General features: G+C 51.1%; 14 protein-coding genes across 14 annotated transcripts; 5 read left to right on the top strand and 9 right to left on the bottom strand.

Moving 5' to 3' along the window:
• Positions 1–28: 28 nt before the first annotated feature.
• OGAPHI_002973 (uncharacterized protein) lies at positions 29–1,402 on the bottom strand (the record flags this gene model as incomplete). Its single annotated transcript, XM_046203901.1, has 1 exon — positions 29–1,402. One exon carries the CDS (start codon positions 1,400–1,402, stop codon positions 29–31), a length of 1,374 nt encoding a protein of 457 aa, XP_046062136.1.
• Positions 1,403–1,504: 102 nt separating this feature from the next.
• OGAPHI_002972 (uncharacterized protein) lies at positions 1,505–3,125 on the top strand (the record flags this gene model as incomplete). The annotated part of the gene is made up of 2 exons (XM_046203900.1): positions 1,505–2,181; positions 2,456–3,125. 2 exons carry the CDS (start codon positions 1,505–1,507, stop codon positions 3,123–3,125), a joined length of 1,347 nt encoding a protein of 448 aa, XP_046062135.1.
• OGAPHI_002971 (uncharacterized protein) lies at positions 2,327–3,904 on the bottom strand (the record flags this gene model as incomplete). The annotated part of the gene is made up of 1 exon (XM_046203899.1): positions 2,327–3,904. The coding sequence occupies one exon, from the start codon at positions 3,902–3,904 to the stop codon at positions 2,327–2,329; it is 1,578 nt and encodes a 525-aa protein (XP_046062134.1).
• Positions 3,905–3,972: 68 nt separating this feature from the next.
• Positions 3,973–4,470, bottom strand: OGAPHI_002970 (uncharacterized protein; the record flags this gene model as incomplete). The annotated part of the gene is made up of 1 exon (XM_046203898.1): positions 3,973–4,470. One exon carries the CDS (start codon positions 4,468–4,470, stop codon positions 3,973–3,975), a length of 498 nt encoding a protein of 165 aa, XP_046062133.1.
• A 176-nt stretch (positions 4,471–4,646) lies between these two features.
• OGAPHI_002968 (uncharacterized protein) lies at positions 4,647–5,714 on the top strand (the record flags this gene model as incomplete). The annotated part of the gene is made up of 1 exon (XM_046203896.1): positions 4,647–5,714. One exon carries the CDS (start codon positions 4,647–4,649, stop codon positions 5,712–5,714), a length of 1,068 nt encoding a protein of 355 aa, XP_046062131.1.
• OGAPHI_002969 (uncharacterized protein) lies at positions 4,788–5,516 on the bottom strand (the record flags this gene model as incomplete). The annotated part of the gene is made up of 1 exon (XM_046203897.1): positions 4,788–5,516. The coding sequence occupies one exon, from the start codon at positions 5,514–5,516 to the stop codon at positions 4,788–4,790; it is 729 nt and encodes a 242-aa protein (XP_046062132.1).
• Positions 5,715–5,783: 69 nt separating the features above from the next.
• Positions 5,784–7,121, bottom strand: OGAPHI_002967 (uncharacterized protein; the record flags this gene model as incomplete). Its single annotated transcript, XM_046203894.1, has 1 exon — positions 5,784–7,121. One exon carries the CDS (start codon positions 7,119–7,121, stop codon positions 5,784–5,786), a length of 1,338 nt encoding a protein of 445 aa, XP_046062130.1.
• A 309-nt stretch (positions 7,122–7,430) lies between these two features.
• On the bottom strand, positions 7,431–8,096 carry OGAPHI_002966 (uncharacterized protein; the record flags this gene model as incomplete). The annotated part of the gene is made up of 1 exon (XM_046203893.1): positions 7,431–8,096. One exon carries the CDS (start codon positions 8,094–8,096, stop codon positions 7,431–7,433), a length of 666 nt encoding a protein of 221 aa, XP_046062129.1.
• A 486-nt stretch (positions 8,097–8,582) lies between these two features.
• Positions 8,583–9,950, bottom strand: OGAPHI_002965 (uncharacterized protein; the record flags this gene model as incomplete). Its single annotated transcript, XM_046203892.1, has 1 exon — positions 8,583–9,950. The coding sequence occupies one exon, from the start codon at positions 9,948–9,950 to the stop codon at positions 8,583–8,585; it is 1,368 nt and encodes a 455-aa protein (XP_046062128.1).
• A 381-nt stretch (positions 9,951–10,331) lies between these two features.
• On the bottom strand, positions 10,332–11,237 carry OGAPHI_002964 (uncharacterized protein; the record flags this gene model as incomplete). Its single annotated transcript, XM_046203891.1, has 1 exon — positions 10,332–11,237. The coding sequence occupies one exon, from the start codon at positions 11,235–11,237 to the stop codon at positions 10,332–10,334; it is 906 nt and encodes a 301-aa protein (XP_046062127.1).
• A 97-nt stretch (positions 11,238–11,334) lies between these two features.
• OGAPHI_002960 (uncharacterized protein) lies at positions 11,335–13,976 on the bottom strand (the record flags this gene model as incomplete). Its single annotated transcript, XM_046203887.1, has 3 exons — positions 11,335–11,709; positions 12,246–12,762; positions 12,862–13,976. 3 exons carry the CDS (start codon positions 13,974–13,976, stop codon positions 11,335–11,337), a joined length of 2,007 nt encoding a protein of 668 aa, XP_046062123.1.
• On the top strand, positions 11,350–12,138 carry OGAPHI_002963 (uncharacterized protein; the record flags this gene model as incomplete). The annotated part of the gene is made up of 1 exon (XM_046203890.1): positions 11,350–12,138. One exon carries the CDS (start codon positions 11,350–11,352, stop codon positions 12,136–12,138), a length of 789 nt encoding a protein of 262 aa, XP_046062126.1.
• Positions 12,252–12,701, top strand: OGAPHI_002962 (uncharacterized protein; the record flags this gene model as incomplete). The annotated part of the gene is made up of 1 exon (XM_046203889.1): positions 12,252–12,701. One exon carries the CDS (start codon positions 12,252–12,254, stop codon positions 12,699–12,701), a length of 450 nt encoding a protein of 149 aa, XP_046062125.1.
• On the top strand, positions 13,048–13,791 carry OGAPHI_002961 (uncharacterized protein; the record flags this gene model as incomplete). The annotated part of the gene is made up of 1 exon (XM_046203888.1): positions 13,048–13,791. One exon carries the CDS (start codon positions 13,048–13,050, stop codon positions 13,789–13,791), a length of 744 nt encoding a protein of 247 aa, XP_046062124.1.
• Positions 13,977–14,487: the final 511 nt, after the last annotated feature.

Raw genomic sequence — 14,487 nt, 5'->3', positions numbered from 1 at the left:
TGCATATATAAACACTATTTTAATAAACTCAATGTCCTGCCCATTCGATCGAGTCCAAATCAATTCCCTCATTAACCATCTCCCATAGTGGACTCAACTCCCGTAGGAACTTGACTCTCTCTGTCAGGGCTTGCACAACATAGTCGATCTCTGCTTGGGTGGTGAATCTTCCAACACCGAATCTGATCGAAGAGTGTGCAAGAGCATCATCTGCTCCCAGAGCATGCAGCACATACGATGGCTCCAGCGACGCAGACGTGCATGCAGATCCCGAAGACAGGGCGATATCTTTCAAAGCCATCAAAAGTGACTCACCCTCGATGTACGCAAACGAAACGTTCACACAGCCAGGGTATCTGTGCTCCTTGGATCCGTTCAGTTGTGTGTGTTCCATAGAAAGCAACGAGTCCATCAGCTTGTTACTCAAAGCAGTGATGTGCTGCTTGTCCGACTCATACTCCTGCACCATCAGTCTGGCAGCCTCTCCGAATCCGCAAACAAGAGGGGGAGCAAGTGTTCCGGATCTCAGACCACGCTCCTGGCCTCCTCCGTTGATGATAGGGTCCAACCGGACTCTCGGCCGTCTACGCACAAACGTGGCTCCAACACCCATAGGACCGTAGATCTTGTGCGACGAAATCGACATCAAGTCAATGTTGCATTTGTTGACGTCGATTGGGATCTTCCCGTAAGCCTGAGCTCCATCGGTGTGGAAAAACACCTTCTTGGACCGACAAATACGGCCAATCTCCTCCAATGGCTGTATCACACCGATCTCGTTGTTCACGGCCATAACAGAAACAAGACAGGTATCTTTTCTGATGCTTTTCTCCAGCAGCTCCAAATCAATCAGTCCGTCTGTGTTAACCGGCAAATACGTCACCTCGAACCCTTCATCTTGCAAATGTCTGCACGAGTCCAAAACACACTTGTGTTCTGTCTGAGTGGTGATGATATGTTTTTTGGTCTTTCCGTAGAACCGAGCAACACCTTTCAGAGCCATGTTGTTACACTCAGTGGCACCGGACGTGAAAATGATCTCCTTAGGGTCGGCCCCGATCACGGCAGCAACATGCTGTCTGGCCTTCTCCACCTCAGCATCGGTTTCCCATCCATAAGCATGGGTGGATGAGTGGGGGTTACCATACAAGCCCGTGTAAAACTCAAGCATCTTGTCCAAGACACGAGGGTCTGTTGGCGTGGTGGCCTGCATGTCCAAATAGATCGGTTTTGATCCGTACAATGAGGGGTCTCTTGTTGCCGTCTTCAACGAAACCGGCGAGCCCTGCGGAGGCTGTGCCGCGGAAAGAGGCATTGCCTGTTGCACTCCGCTGGAAGAAGTGGAGCGTAGCGCCGAAACGGAAAAACGTCTTGCACTAACGCCAACTCTTAACTTGAACATGATAACGGATTACAAATAAAATTCAAGATTATTTTTTTTGCCTTTCCGACGTACGTCTATCAAAAAAATCACCGAGTGAAAAAAAAAAGCCGACGTGAGTTAATGAACGAGTTCACCATATCTCTCGTTAGTGGCGGGGCTGCGGGAACAGCCACCGACCTCGCGTTCTTTCCAATTGACACCATCAAGACCCGTCTCCAGGCCCATGGCGGATTTCTGCACAACGGGGGGTTTCGGGGCCTTTATCGGGGACTAGCTTCTGCTGTTGTGGCTTCTGCTCCGTCTGCAGCGCTATTTTTCGTCACCTACGATACCCTTAAACGCCAGTTGCTCTCCACAAACACGCCGGCTGCCGTGTGCCACATGATTAGTGCCTCCTGCGGCGAAATCGCCGCCTGCTTGGTCAGAGTCCCTGCAGAGGTGATCAAACAGAGAACTCAGTCGTTGAAATTCAACACCTCTGCACAGGCACTGCGCCACATCCTCGGAAACAAATCCGGGGAAGGTGTTCTGCGCGGTTTGTACAGAGGGTGGAGCACCACGATCATGCGCGAGATCCCGTTCACCATCATCCAGTTCCCCTTGTACGAGTACCTGAAATCTCTGTGGAGTCAGGACACCGTTCTGTCCCCGGCAAAAGGAGCTGTCTGCGGGTCTGTGGCTGGTGGTGTGGCTGCGGCAGCTACCACTCCCTTGGACTTGCTGAAAACAAGACTCATGCTGAGCGAGGGCAAGGTCGGGGTCTGGAGTCTGGCCAAGTCGATCGCACAGAACGAGGGGTATTCTGCGTTTATGCGCGGAATCGGGCCCCGCACCATGTGGATCAGCGCAGGCGGCGCAATCTTCCTTGGAGTGTACGAAAATGTTAGTGCATTACTTAACAAGAATTCATAGACCATGTATAGATTAACGACGTTTCACGTTCTATTCGAAGTCCATGGCAAACTTGAACCCGGTCGCTTGCTGCGTGAGGGTTTTCCATGCGTTTTTAGGCTGTTTGAGCTCTCTGCCGTTGAGTTGTAGCAGACGGTGAAAAATGTCGTAGATTGGTAGCTCGACGCCAGACTCGCCCACGTCCTCGTTCGAATCGACCTCGCCGACCTGCCGCAAGATCTCTGTATCCATCTCGCCAGCATCAACGCACTTGCGCACAAATTCCAGCACCGTGGCCGCATGGAAGCCGGAGATCTGGTCAGGCTTGTCTCTGAAGAACCGGGCCACCTCCTCGAGCTTGCACTCGGGCACAAAGTTCGCAGTCAAGGCCACAGAGTCCTCCAGGTTGATCACCATGTGCCACCATCCGGCAGGGACGTGTATACACTCGCCAGGGAACGTGATCCCTATGGTGCAGCGGGGCTCTTCGCGCGCAATTTTGAGTGTATCGTTGAAGAACCCAGACAACACCCACTCGGCCAGTCCCAGCGGCGACGTCACCTCGCTCTCGTCCTCGTTCGTGTGCACCCCGGGCGGCGTCACGTGCGGCGGCAGCATGATCCACAGCTTGGACCCGTCCAGCACGGTGTTCCACGCAGACGTGTTGTTAGGGTCCTTGTGGAACGTGGAGCCCGACCGGTGCGGGCCCATGATCAGCCACGTGTGGTCCGGGCGGCACGAGAGACCGTGGCGTGTGAATACGTCAAACATGTCGTCGGAAAACACGGCAGGTCTGGCAAACTCGTTTTTCAGCTGCTGCATGGCTTCCGAGTTGCAATCAAACAGATAAAGCGGCGACTCGTCCAGATTGTTGGCACAGTACTCTGTGTATAGCCGTAATGGCCAGTCTACACACTCTTGGCGGAAAGAAACGTCCTGAAACCGCTGGCTCAGGGTGTCTAGCGTCCAGTTGGGCCAACGGGCTGGGTTTTTCGACTTGAGAATAAACGGCCGATCATGGAACGACGAGGCAAACCTTTCAGGCGTGAGCGATGACTCTGAAACACGCGGAATCGACCCAGTGTATGGGATATCGTTTGCGGCGTCGAGAACCTCCGACTGGCGCCTGGTCTCGTCTGCTATTATTGGCTCGAATAATTTGTGATAATCAACGTGCGAGTTCTGGTACGGCACAAATAACAAGTCTGAGTGCACAATGCTGCAGTCGACTAACGTCTGTGACGTGCGCAGAATGCTGGTCTTCCAGCTGCCGCGCCAACGGTCAAATGTCTGGCCCTTTAAGTACATCTGCTTCCAAAGCTCGTCGAAGCTGGTAAATGCGTAGAAAAAGCGCGATGATTTCATCAAACTGATCAAATCGCGCACAGAGTCCAGTTCCTCAACTATCTGCATGATCAGTTCCTCGGGAAACGCCGCAAAGTCGCCCATGGACCGGTGCAACTGTTCTGCAGCTTTATCTCCGGCCAGAAAAAGGTTGCCTGCAGGTCGCACCCCCAAAGGGTGGCTCACCATCTGAAGAGATAGCGACGGTGGAATCGCGTACGGATGAACAGATCCCGGTTTGACGGACCTCTGCCGCTTCCTGGACTGCTGAACCAGTTCTGGCATGATCTATAAATTTTTTAACATATTTTTTTATCAATTTTCATTTTCGACGCGTCGATCTATGTACAGACTTATTTTTCAACAGGCAAGGTCTTTGGCCGTTTCTCGACATAATCCTTCAACCGGAGCCTCTTATCGGTGATTCTCTCGTAGGTCTTTGGGTATAGAACACGCTCATCGGCTGGGTTGGCGAATTCTTCCTTGTAAACTGGCGGTTTCTCGGTCTGCTCGCTCCAGAGCTGCTTGATTTCGAAAAAGCACGACATGCAAAGAAAATGCGATCTCTTGTAGTTTCCGCACGACGGACACCGGTTGAGGTTGTTGTTGGGTTTGATCTGCTTGCTTCCTGGGGTGTACAGACGCAAACGGCGTTTCATGTGGGATGTCTTCTTCTTTGGGGCGGCAAGAACGAGTCCGTTGTCGTTGAACTCAGGCAACAGTCGGGCCGGGATCTGACTGCGTATGCGGTCCCACAGGGACTCTGGTTGAGCCAGAGCGGCAGATTTGAGCAATCTGGCGGATAAGTTAGCCGCCAGATTGGCCAGTGGGTGGTAATTAACGACCGACATGAACAAAACACTATCGAGTCTTTTTTTTTTTTGCTTACAGACCAACTTTTTTAAGAAAACCCGTGCCCGTGCACATGTGCATGTCTCTTGTGCGCCGCTGGCTTTTCGCGTCTAGTGAGCGTGTAAATAAAGATTCATCTTGACAACGTACGGTTTAAAATTCCTTCTAACCAAATATGACTGAGTACCAGAACACGCCAGACGCCAGCTCCTTGCTCCAGCCAAAGTCTTATGTCGGATTCGACACCATCACCACACAGATCGAGAACAGATTGCTCAAGAGAGGCTTCACGCTGAATGTGATGGTTGTTGGCCATTCAGGGCTGGGAAAGAGCACCTTGGTGAACACGTTGTTTGCACACCATGTTGTTGATTCGACCGGTAGAAAGTCGATCTATGAGCCTGTTGATAAAACAAGCGAAGTGAAAGTGTCCAGCCGGACCTTGGTGGAAAACAACGTCAAGCTCACGTTGAACGTGATCGACACCCCAGGATTTGGCGACCAGGTCAACAACGAGAAGTGCTGGGAACCTATTCTCAAGTACGTCAAGGACCAGCAAAACCAGTACCTTAGAAAAGAACTGAACGCCACTAGAGAGTCGTACATTAAAGACACAAGAGTCCATTGCATTCTCTACTTTATCGAGCCAACTAACTACGGACTCAAGAACCTGGACATCATCGCCCTCAAGAAATTGACCGAGGTCGCCAACGTGGTTCCTCTGATCGCAAAGGCAGACACCTTGACTTTGGAAGAGAGAGCCAACCTCAAGTCCATCTTGCAAGAACAGTTCAAGCATTACAACTTCAGAATGTACCCGTACGAGTACTCTTTGGGTGAGGATGGACTTACCGCCGACGAAATCCAACTCAACAGCGACATCAGATCTTTGCTTCCGTTCGCTGTCATTGGCTCCGAGGACATCATCACCACCCCTGCCGGTGAGGTTGTTCGTGGTAGAAGAACCAAGTGGGGACTCATCAACGTCGAGGACGTGACCCAGTGCGAGTTCGTCTATCTCAGAGACTTCCTCACCAGAACACATCTCCACGACCTGATTGAGAGCACCTCGCTGGTCCACTACGAAGGTTTCAGATCCAAGCAGCTCACTGCTCTCAGAGAGAACGTTGGAGCCAGAAACGCCCAGCACCAGTCAACAGGTCCTGTTTCTGGCCCTGGCCCGGTGCCTGTTCCTGTCCAACAGGGTCCTTCCGTGGTCGGCGGAGTGCCGCAAGCTTCTTGAGCGAGACGACAACAGTTTTTTTCTAGCCAGTCAATAAATGATATTATCTCAATTCGTCGTAGTAAAACACTATTCCAGCGCGTCCAGCTGTTCCGATTCCAGCGCGTCCAGCTTCTCGTCTTGTTTGATCTCCTCCAGCGTTTCTGGTCTGCTTGACTGTTCCTCCTTGGCTATGTAGCTCTCGAGATCAGAGCCGTTGTCGAACGAGGCCGTGAACGGATTGGATGGTTTCGGGAAAAAAGACTGCGGTTGGAACGAACGTGTGGTCTGTACCTTGTGGCTGGACTTCTCCCATGGGAAAACCGGATGCGAGGTTGCGTAAGTGTCTTCGGGACTGGCCACGTCCAGCTGCGACAGCGATTTCACAAGCTTCTCAGCATCAAGATCATCGTCTGATCCACCAGTCTTGTCCCATTTGTTGGATATCTTGGAGTCCTTGAGCTTCCAGGCCTCTCCGTGCGAAGGGGAGTACGAGTCGGGCACAGATTCTGGTTTCTTGTAGTAAAACTGAGGGTGAACAGGAGTCTGCACCGCGGCCACAGACTCCCAATTTGGCTCTGGCTGGAGATTTCTACTGAGCCGGAGAATGTCAATGTGAGATTTGCCGTCAATGGTCACTTTTTCGTAGGCCTGGGACCACAGCTGGTAAACGTTCTGATTTCCCGAGACTTTGAACAAAGTGGGGTCGTCTTTTAGACCCTTGGCATGCGGGTGCCACGGTTTCTTGCTACCGATGAAATGAAACAACTTGACGTCGTGCGAGTATCTTTGCAAGGCAGGGAAGTATTCGTAATGAGAGTTAAGAGTACAGTTGTAGATGAATGGTAGCCTTATCCAATTGGAAACTCCTCCATGGTATAGGTCTGGGTTGAAATGTTCGTTAAGCAGTCCTTGGTCTGCTCCATCAAAGGATTCTGTGGACTCGTATAATTGCAATAAGTCCTTGTAAACAGCGAGGTTTGGTTGTAGAACGAAAACACCCGTGTTGAAAAGGTCCGGCCAGCCGATGTCTGAGGCGGCCACAATTTGGTTAGAACTGAACTCCAAGTCGAAAAGATGGTCCAGGTTTTGCAGCGGGAGAGTATCGGCGTCTAGATAAACTAGTTTGGAAAACTGTGTCAGCTTCCAGAGGTTTATCTTTGAGATTGTCAAGGACAACTCTGGTCTCTTGAGGACGTTATCCAAGGTGTGCGGGGAGTTAGAAGGTAAAAGGCCGTTGTCAATGTTGATGAGCTGGGCAAATAGGCCGGAGGCAATGAGCAACTTGACAATGTTTTGGTCAATGTTTTTGTCCGAATAGAGTAAAACGAGGGGGAATTTGGTGGAAGTGGCGGTTAACGCTGACGACACGGCCAGAATGCCCGGCAAGTAGGAATCCTCCAATAGGAGAAGCGCATACGCAGACATGATGGGCGGAGGAGTGATCTTTGTTGAGAGTAAATGATAGATTATTAAAACAAAAGGGGAAGTTAAAGTGTGTGTGGCAGCCTAAAATAAATTAGGCGGCCGATCGGCGCAAGACTTTTGGGGACGACCGACCTTGGAATTGCCATCACATTTTTTTAAATGTCCGCACATAAAATAGTTTCTTGATTTGGAATAAAGTCCACGCTTGGCACCATACATGCAGAATTTTGAATCGCAATATGGTAAAATAGAACACATGCAGAAGCGAGACCGGTGAATAAACGAGTCTAGGTTTTAGGACCTGATTTGTTATCGGCTGGCCTGTATTTGAAGAAGCTCGGCCAGATAAGTCTCGTCAACATCAAAAAACGTCGGATCTTTCCAGAACAAGTACCGTAAAAACTCCCGGATCTGTTTCTGGTCAACAGCCTTGCCGGTATTTTTCTCAAACTCTCGCACAAGATATCGGATTTTTTCCATCTCGCCTTGGTCTGCGACGTGGCGTAGTTCCATCACGTCCTCGGGCCCGCAGTCGCTGCTTCCGCCTCCCTGCTGCCCAATCAGCACCTGGTATCTGTTGCGCGCTGCAAGATAAGTGCCGGTGTTCGCCTGCTCGGCAATCTCCACCCACGATTTGCCGGCCTTTTTCAGCTCGATGATCAGGTCGTCTTGCTCCTTGGTGAACTTGGACTTGCGTTTCATGCGTTTCGTGGGCTGCTGGCGCAACGACTCCTCGGACGGCTCCAGCCGGGAAAACGGCGGCGTGGGCAGCTGCTGCGATAGCTTGTACGCCAGTGGCGAAACGTTTCGATGCTGGACCATGATTTGTTTGGGAGGAGGAGCCTGCGGAGTTTGTGTATTCACCATCACAGGTTGTTGCGCAGGGTAGAACGGAGTAGCGGTAGGTTGGTAGGGATACGCACCGTAAGGGTAGGCGTACTGTTGATGCTGGGAAGAGCCAGGTTGAGGGGACATATATTGGCCTTGAGTGTACGAGTACGACGGCAGATGAGACGACTCGTACTGTCGTGTGTACTCTTTTCCGGGAGATTCTTTAGTTTTTCGGTCCATACTCCATTTTTAGCGACAGATCTAGCATTACGGGGTCCTCAGAGCCCTTATATACAGAGATGCTAAAGAGTCGAAAGCGTGTAAAGCGGTGGGAGACGTATCTCGCAAATTTGATGGATGGGATTTCAAGAAAATCACACGAACCGCATAAATACCAACCTATTGTCTATCTAACGCATTCGGGGACAGCATGCATAAATTTGGGGCGTAATTTTTTTCGATGTTCACACTTTGCATATGTTGGAAGCTTCCCTGCTTGATGATGAGGCTTACCGGCAAAAGGCGTTGGGAAGCTGGCCAGGAATGCAGAAAAGTCTGCCTCCCGCTGCACACATCTTACCATGTCCATGTTGCTGTATTATTGTTGACCATGCCGACAGATACCGCAGCTTACATCCCACTCAAGCTCCAGAGCACCAGTTGGATGACGAACTGCAGCGACCAGAACCCAACTTTGCGTAATTTTTCCCGCTGGAACTGCTCGTCGCCTAAGTACTCTTCAAGACTGTTGTACACGCCCACACTCAAATCGTCCATCAACATGCTGTCATAAACCGTCCAAGACCCGTCAAAATCTTTCAGATCTTTAAAAACCCGACAATAGATCGGGATAAAAGTTTTTCGCGAATTTATGTATCCGACAATCGGCCGGATCAATGCGCTATTCACATAAGATAGCTCGTTCGCAAATAGCGGCACGCTAGCCTTGGGGTTTTTGAGCCGCAGGTAGAAATCCATTATGAACGGTGCGTCGTCGGTCTCGTTCGTGTTGGATTTCTTTGTGTAATATTCAATAACACTCCGCAACGACACATGTTCTGTCGACGCGTCGGCCGGGACTATAACGTCGCCAATCATGTCCACGGTGCCCTTGTTGATCCAGCCAAACGGGCCTTTCATCCCGCCGTTCAGGTGTTCCAACGGCAGGTTGTCGATCCGTAGCCGGGTCACGTTCTTGTTTGTGAGGTCCAGCTCGCCCTGCGACGGGCCGTGCATGCTGTGCCGGTATTTTTCAACCTGGCCCCCCATTTCTCGCTCCTCGCGGTAATCGTCCGTGTGGAGCACCCTGTCGATCGTGAAAAGTGCCCCGTCGTAGCACCCGTTGATGTGTTTCCCGTTTAGCATGTCGAAAAACAGCCAGTTCTTGCGGAACAGCGGCATCTCGCAGTTATACACAGAGATCTCAAAGCTGCGGAACTTGTTCGGGTTATGCATCGTCACCAGCAGGTCCTGGATCCGGAAATTCGAGATCTCCCAGTCTCCATACCGGTGGATGTTTTTGTAGTTCAATGCAGAGTCGCCTGGTTTCCAGTAAACGTGTGTTCTGTCCACCACTCCTCGCACTCCTCTTAAAGCGCACGTATCGATGATCCCGCGCCCTGAGAACCACTTCGTGAAGCTGAGCGAGACGTCGATCTGGTCGATTGTCAGGTCAAACTGCGTGTAGTTACCGTCGTCGTAGTCCTCCTCAGGCACGGCGATCTGTTCTTTGTCCTTTTTGCGAAACATCTGTTTTTTCCGTGGTCTGCGACTCACTATACAATGGTTGAATTGGATCTTGCCGTCTTTCCAGTTGGGCACAATGGCGTTCTCAAAAGTGACACTGAGCGCCGAATTCTTGGTGATGGTGTTGCCGACCCATTCGGCCACCATTTCCTGTGCCAAAACGGTGTTCATGGTGTAGAGAAGCAATGAAAAGAACGTGGTTGTTCCTATCAAAAGAAACGCCAGGTTGCCGGCCATGACCCACGAAAACATGGCGGAAAAATCGTCCGTGTTGAACGGCCGCTTGCTCTTGACTAGCGCCCACCGGATTTGGCGGTATTGGGCGTAAATGTACTCAAAGATTCGAGACCCTCTGTTTTGCGAGTAAAACCGATATCCCACCGGCCCGGGTCGAGTTATCGTCCGTGGGCGCAATGCACATTGTAAAGTTATCGACACTCGTGGTGGTGGCCGTGGCAGACCAACAGACCGCAATCCAAGCCGGCCAGAGACCCGCAAGACAAACATTTGATCTTGACAAATTTATTTTCCCTGGTTTGTAAAAATATTAGTTATTCCCCAGAAATAATTTCCCAGTAACGTAATCTAGTTATAGTTATAGCAAACAAACTCAACCCCACGGCGAAATATATATCAGTGACTTTTCGGCGACCGCAGTCCATCATTCTCCGACTCCAGGTCGTTTTTGTTCAGCTTGCGTAGTTTGCGTCTGCTCACGTCGTCCTGCTCTGCCTGTAGCTGCGAGCCTGCGAGCTTCTGCTCCTGGTCCTCCTTCCCGTTTTCTCCTGCCAACGTGTACTCCACGCCGTCGTGACACCCCACGTCCTCGGCTTCCGGTCCGCCCACGAGCATCACCATGCGTTTATAATATAAATCCAGCACCTCTGCTGCATTTTCGATGCCCAGCTTGATTTTCTTGAAATAGTCAGTGTCGAGCGTTCCTGTGCTGCTTTTCCGCTCGCGCAGCTTGTCGTGGTTGAAATCCCGGGGCACCACGCGGTACCCCACCTTGTTCAGGAACTCTGTTTCCAGCACGTTCAGCTCCATCAGGTTAACTCCTCCAACCTTGGCATAGTGGCTATTTGAGCAGAAACTGTCGCACAGCGCTTTGGACGCCACCGTTGTGGCCGTCAGCAAAAACCTATGCACCGTCAGAGAGCTCACGGCAAACGTGGGATAACACATGCTCAACAGATCGATGTAATAAATGCTGGTTATTAACACAGAATTCTCCAAAGAGGAATAATGCGACAGTCTCGAGAGATACGAGTACAGCGAGATCTGCGGCGGCGACCGCGAGTGAAATCGTGTCAGTGACTGGTGGTTGATATCAGGAGAGATCTGTTTGTCGTTGATGGAAATTAGCGAGGAGAGCATGCGGGAAATTATGACAATCAGGTCATCTTTGGGACAATCGATGAAGCGGAGCGGGAGCGTTCGGCGAGGAGGCAAGGCAGGCGAATGTTGTACCGACGTGGTGGTGGGCGGCGGGGGGATCACAATGGCCGCCCGCTTGGGTTTGTCGGTATGCGAAGTCATCAAGTTTGGTTTTTAAGGTTTAAAAATACAAATTAAATAACAACCTCTACACCAACAATTAAGAGTTATCCCACGCACCCAAAAAAATTGAAAAAAATCAAACTCCTTGTTGATGTCCCTTGTGTCCAAATTTGGAGTTATAACCCGTCGTTTGGCCACTGCGGCCGAGCCCTTGTTCCCCAACAGGGCTATCCCACCGGCATACACGCTGGCCACGCTGCGATCGTTCCCGTCGCTTGAACCCCACGCCATGTTCCCCGTCCATAATGCATTCCTCAACACCCCGATCAGAAGAGACATCCTGTGGCTTGCCGTTGTCATGGAGCTCGATAACATCCGTGTCGGAGCGTCCAACCCGCCCGACAGAAGTCAGCACAAGTTCTCCAGACACAAACTTAGACCGCAAAAGGGAAGCGGAATGGCCAGAGTTGGAGACGCCAACTCGCCAATCAGATACCGTGGAGCGTACGCACTGGCTCGCACGGCCCCCAACGACTTCTCGTCGGAGCTGCCCGAGAAGGTGTACCACGCTGCGTACCGCACGGCGCTCAGCAGCGCGTACCAGGCCGGAAAGCTGTTTGTGATTGGCAATCTGGAAAATAGCGAGTCCAAGCTGCTGCCGGGCGACTCGTTCGACTTGGAGACCACACATAGCCACCCGCACGCGGTTGCCATGTTCGTGAAGAAACACGGGCTCGAGAAACTCAACCTGCTGTTCATTCCTGAGGAGTACGACCCGGAGTCGAACCTGGTCAAGGCTGTGAAGCAGTACGGCAACAGGGCGCGGATTCTACGGAAGGAGGACGTCGAGGTCAGAGACCTGTTGAAGGCGGACCGTCTGGTGGTGTCGAAAGAGACGCTCGTTTACTTTGCCAGCAAGTACACCAAGCACATACTGTAAATAGTCCGGACAAATATCTTTTGTATCACGTGACTTCCATTGAGGGCTGGCGGGAAAATAATTAGTAGTAAAATTTTCCAACTCTTGAAAAATTAAAACTTTAATACATCACCATGGGACTTGTTGTTCAAGAATCTGGCTCGTTCCAGCACATTTTGCGTCTCCTCAACACCAACGTTGACGGAAGAATCAAGATCATGTATGCGCTCACCACCATTAGAGGTGTTGGTAGAAGATACGCCAACTTGGTGTGCAAGAAGGCGGACGTTGACCTTGCCAAGAGAGCTGGTGAGTTGACCCAAGAAGAGTTGGAGAGAATCGTCACCATCATGCAAAACCCAACCCAGTACAAGATCCCAGCTTGGTTTTTGAACAGACAGGCCGATGTTGTTGACGGAAAGGACTACCATGTTCTTGCTAACAACATGGAGAGCAAGTTGAGAGATGACTTGGAGAGACTCAAGAGAATGAGAGCCCACCGTGGTTTGAGACACTCTTGGAGATTGAGAGTGAGAGGCCAGCACACTAAGACTACTGGTAGAAGGGGTAAGGTTGGACCATAAGCGGGCGACGCGAGCGAACGCGAGTGCAGCTAGCATAGGTATAAGATAATATAGTGGATAACTATTACCATTTAGTACGATTGTAGTTATGACTAGTGGATAACTATTGGTGGTTATGACAGGATATATTATTAAGTTCGTTATCGTTAGCTCGTTTTACACCCGAGTTTGGTCTCTTAAACTCAGCAGGTTCTCCACACATTCGATGTCCGTCTTGCCCGTTCCTTGCGATGGGGGCCTGTTTTGCTTGTTGTGCACGTTCGTGGTATCCTTCAGCACGTTGCCCAGTTTCTTGTTCATGCTCAACCGCATCACCGGCTTTTGGCGTTTTTGCACAGCCTGTGTCATGGGAGTTGGTAGCCCCAGCTCGCTGGCTTTGAACTTGAACGTCATTGTGGACGAGTTTGGAGTCACCGACATTGGCGCAGTCTTCCGCACGGGCGTCTTCATTGGCGTCATAAACACGCCCTTTGGAGGCAGATCTTCCTCCTTTGGCGAAATAGCAGGCGACGACTCCACGGACGTGGCCGAGTCGTCCTCGACGCTTGTATTTGCAGCAGAAAGTAGCTGCTGGTCCAGGTCGTGCCGCTTTGGGATGTCCAGCACCACCTCCTTGATGTTCTGGTTGTTCTTGCGCAACGACTGTCTTTTGTTTTGGAACCAGATCTGCACCGCCTTCTCGGTCATGTCCACCTTGGCTGCTATTTCGAGCCGTCTCATCTTATTAGGGGTGTTGCCCTTTTCGAACTCGGACTGCAGAATTGCGAGTTCTGCGGGCGAGGTTCTTCTTCTCTTGCGTCTGGCCAGCCGGGCGTTGTCAATGTCTGGCTCCGAGGACAGGAACGTGGACACCGAGTGCGAGATGAATGCAAACGACTTGCCCTCGCTTGGCGGCGAGGTGAACATGGCCTTGCCCGACTTGTGTGGGGTGACGGCAAACTTGTGGTTTTGTTGCTGTTGTGGAGGTTGGTGGGGGTTTATTGTGGATGTTGTTGGTGTTTGCGAAAACATTGGTGGGGGTGGTAGCACACGGTTCCCCACCGGAGTCACGGGCGAGGCGTACAACGGGAACGAGTTGGACCGCTTGTAGTTCGGACTCGACGTGATGTGCTCGATCGACGGCAACGTCACCTTGCGCTGGGGCGTGGTGCCCGGAGGAAAACCCGGCTCGCTGGGCGAATTGTTGAGGATCGAGCTGAGAGGGGGCAACCTTGTTTGGCGGGCCGGCGAAGGATCAGAATTGGATCTTGTTGGTCTTGACACGTTAACAGACATAGTTTCGTTAAGCGCAGTTGAAATTTCCTGTTGTTTATATACGATCCGGGCCTCCTGTCATATACTCTGAAAAGTGTACACAAAGTATGAATAGCTTTTCAATGAATAGTTACTGGATCCGGAAGTTGCGGCGCGTTTTATGCAGCAGTTTTATTATATTACCCAAAGCTATTTCCTTTTTCGGAATACTTCTGATCTCGAAGCGTGTATTAAATACCGAGTGCAGTTTAAAGGAACGCGTTCGAAGGGGTTTAATTAGCAGGCACCAGTGTACGCGTAGTAAAACAGGCATTAATTGGCAATTTTTTCATACAATTATACCGATCTGGAAAATGAGCAGCAGAGCCTACCGTGCGTGGGGGAATGTACACACAACCGATGCGGCAGGAGGGAACCTGGTCTACGTAAATATGTGACGAGTCGTAGTGGGGGAGGGTGAACTGGCGTATTTTGGGGAGGGCAGCAGGGGATGAGACTCGGAACCCTGTTTCGCGAACGGGCGCTGACGTTC

The sequence above is a fragment of the Ogataea philodendri genome, assembly GCF_020536065.1.
Source record: "Ogataea philodendri strain CBS6075 chromosome Unknown scaffold7, whole genome shotgun sequence".
Classification (NCBI taxonomy): domain Eukaryota; kingdom Fungi; phylum Ascomycota; class Pichiomycetes; order Pichiales; family Pichiaceae; genus Ogataea; species Ogataea philodendri.
The sequence above is the reverse complement of the archived record's forward strand: the minus strand, read 5'-3'. Positions and strand labels throughout refer to the sequence as shown.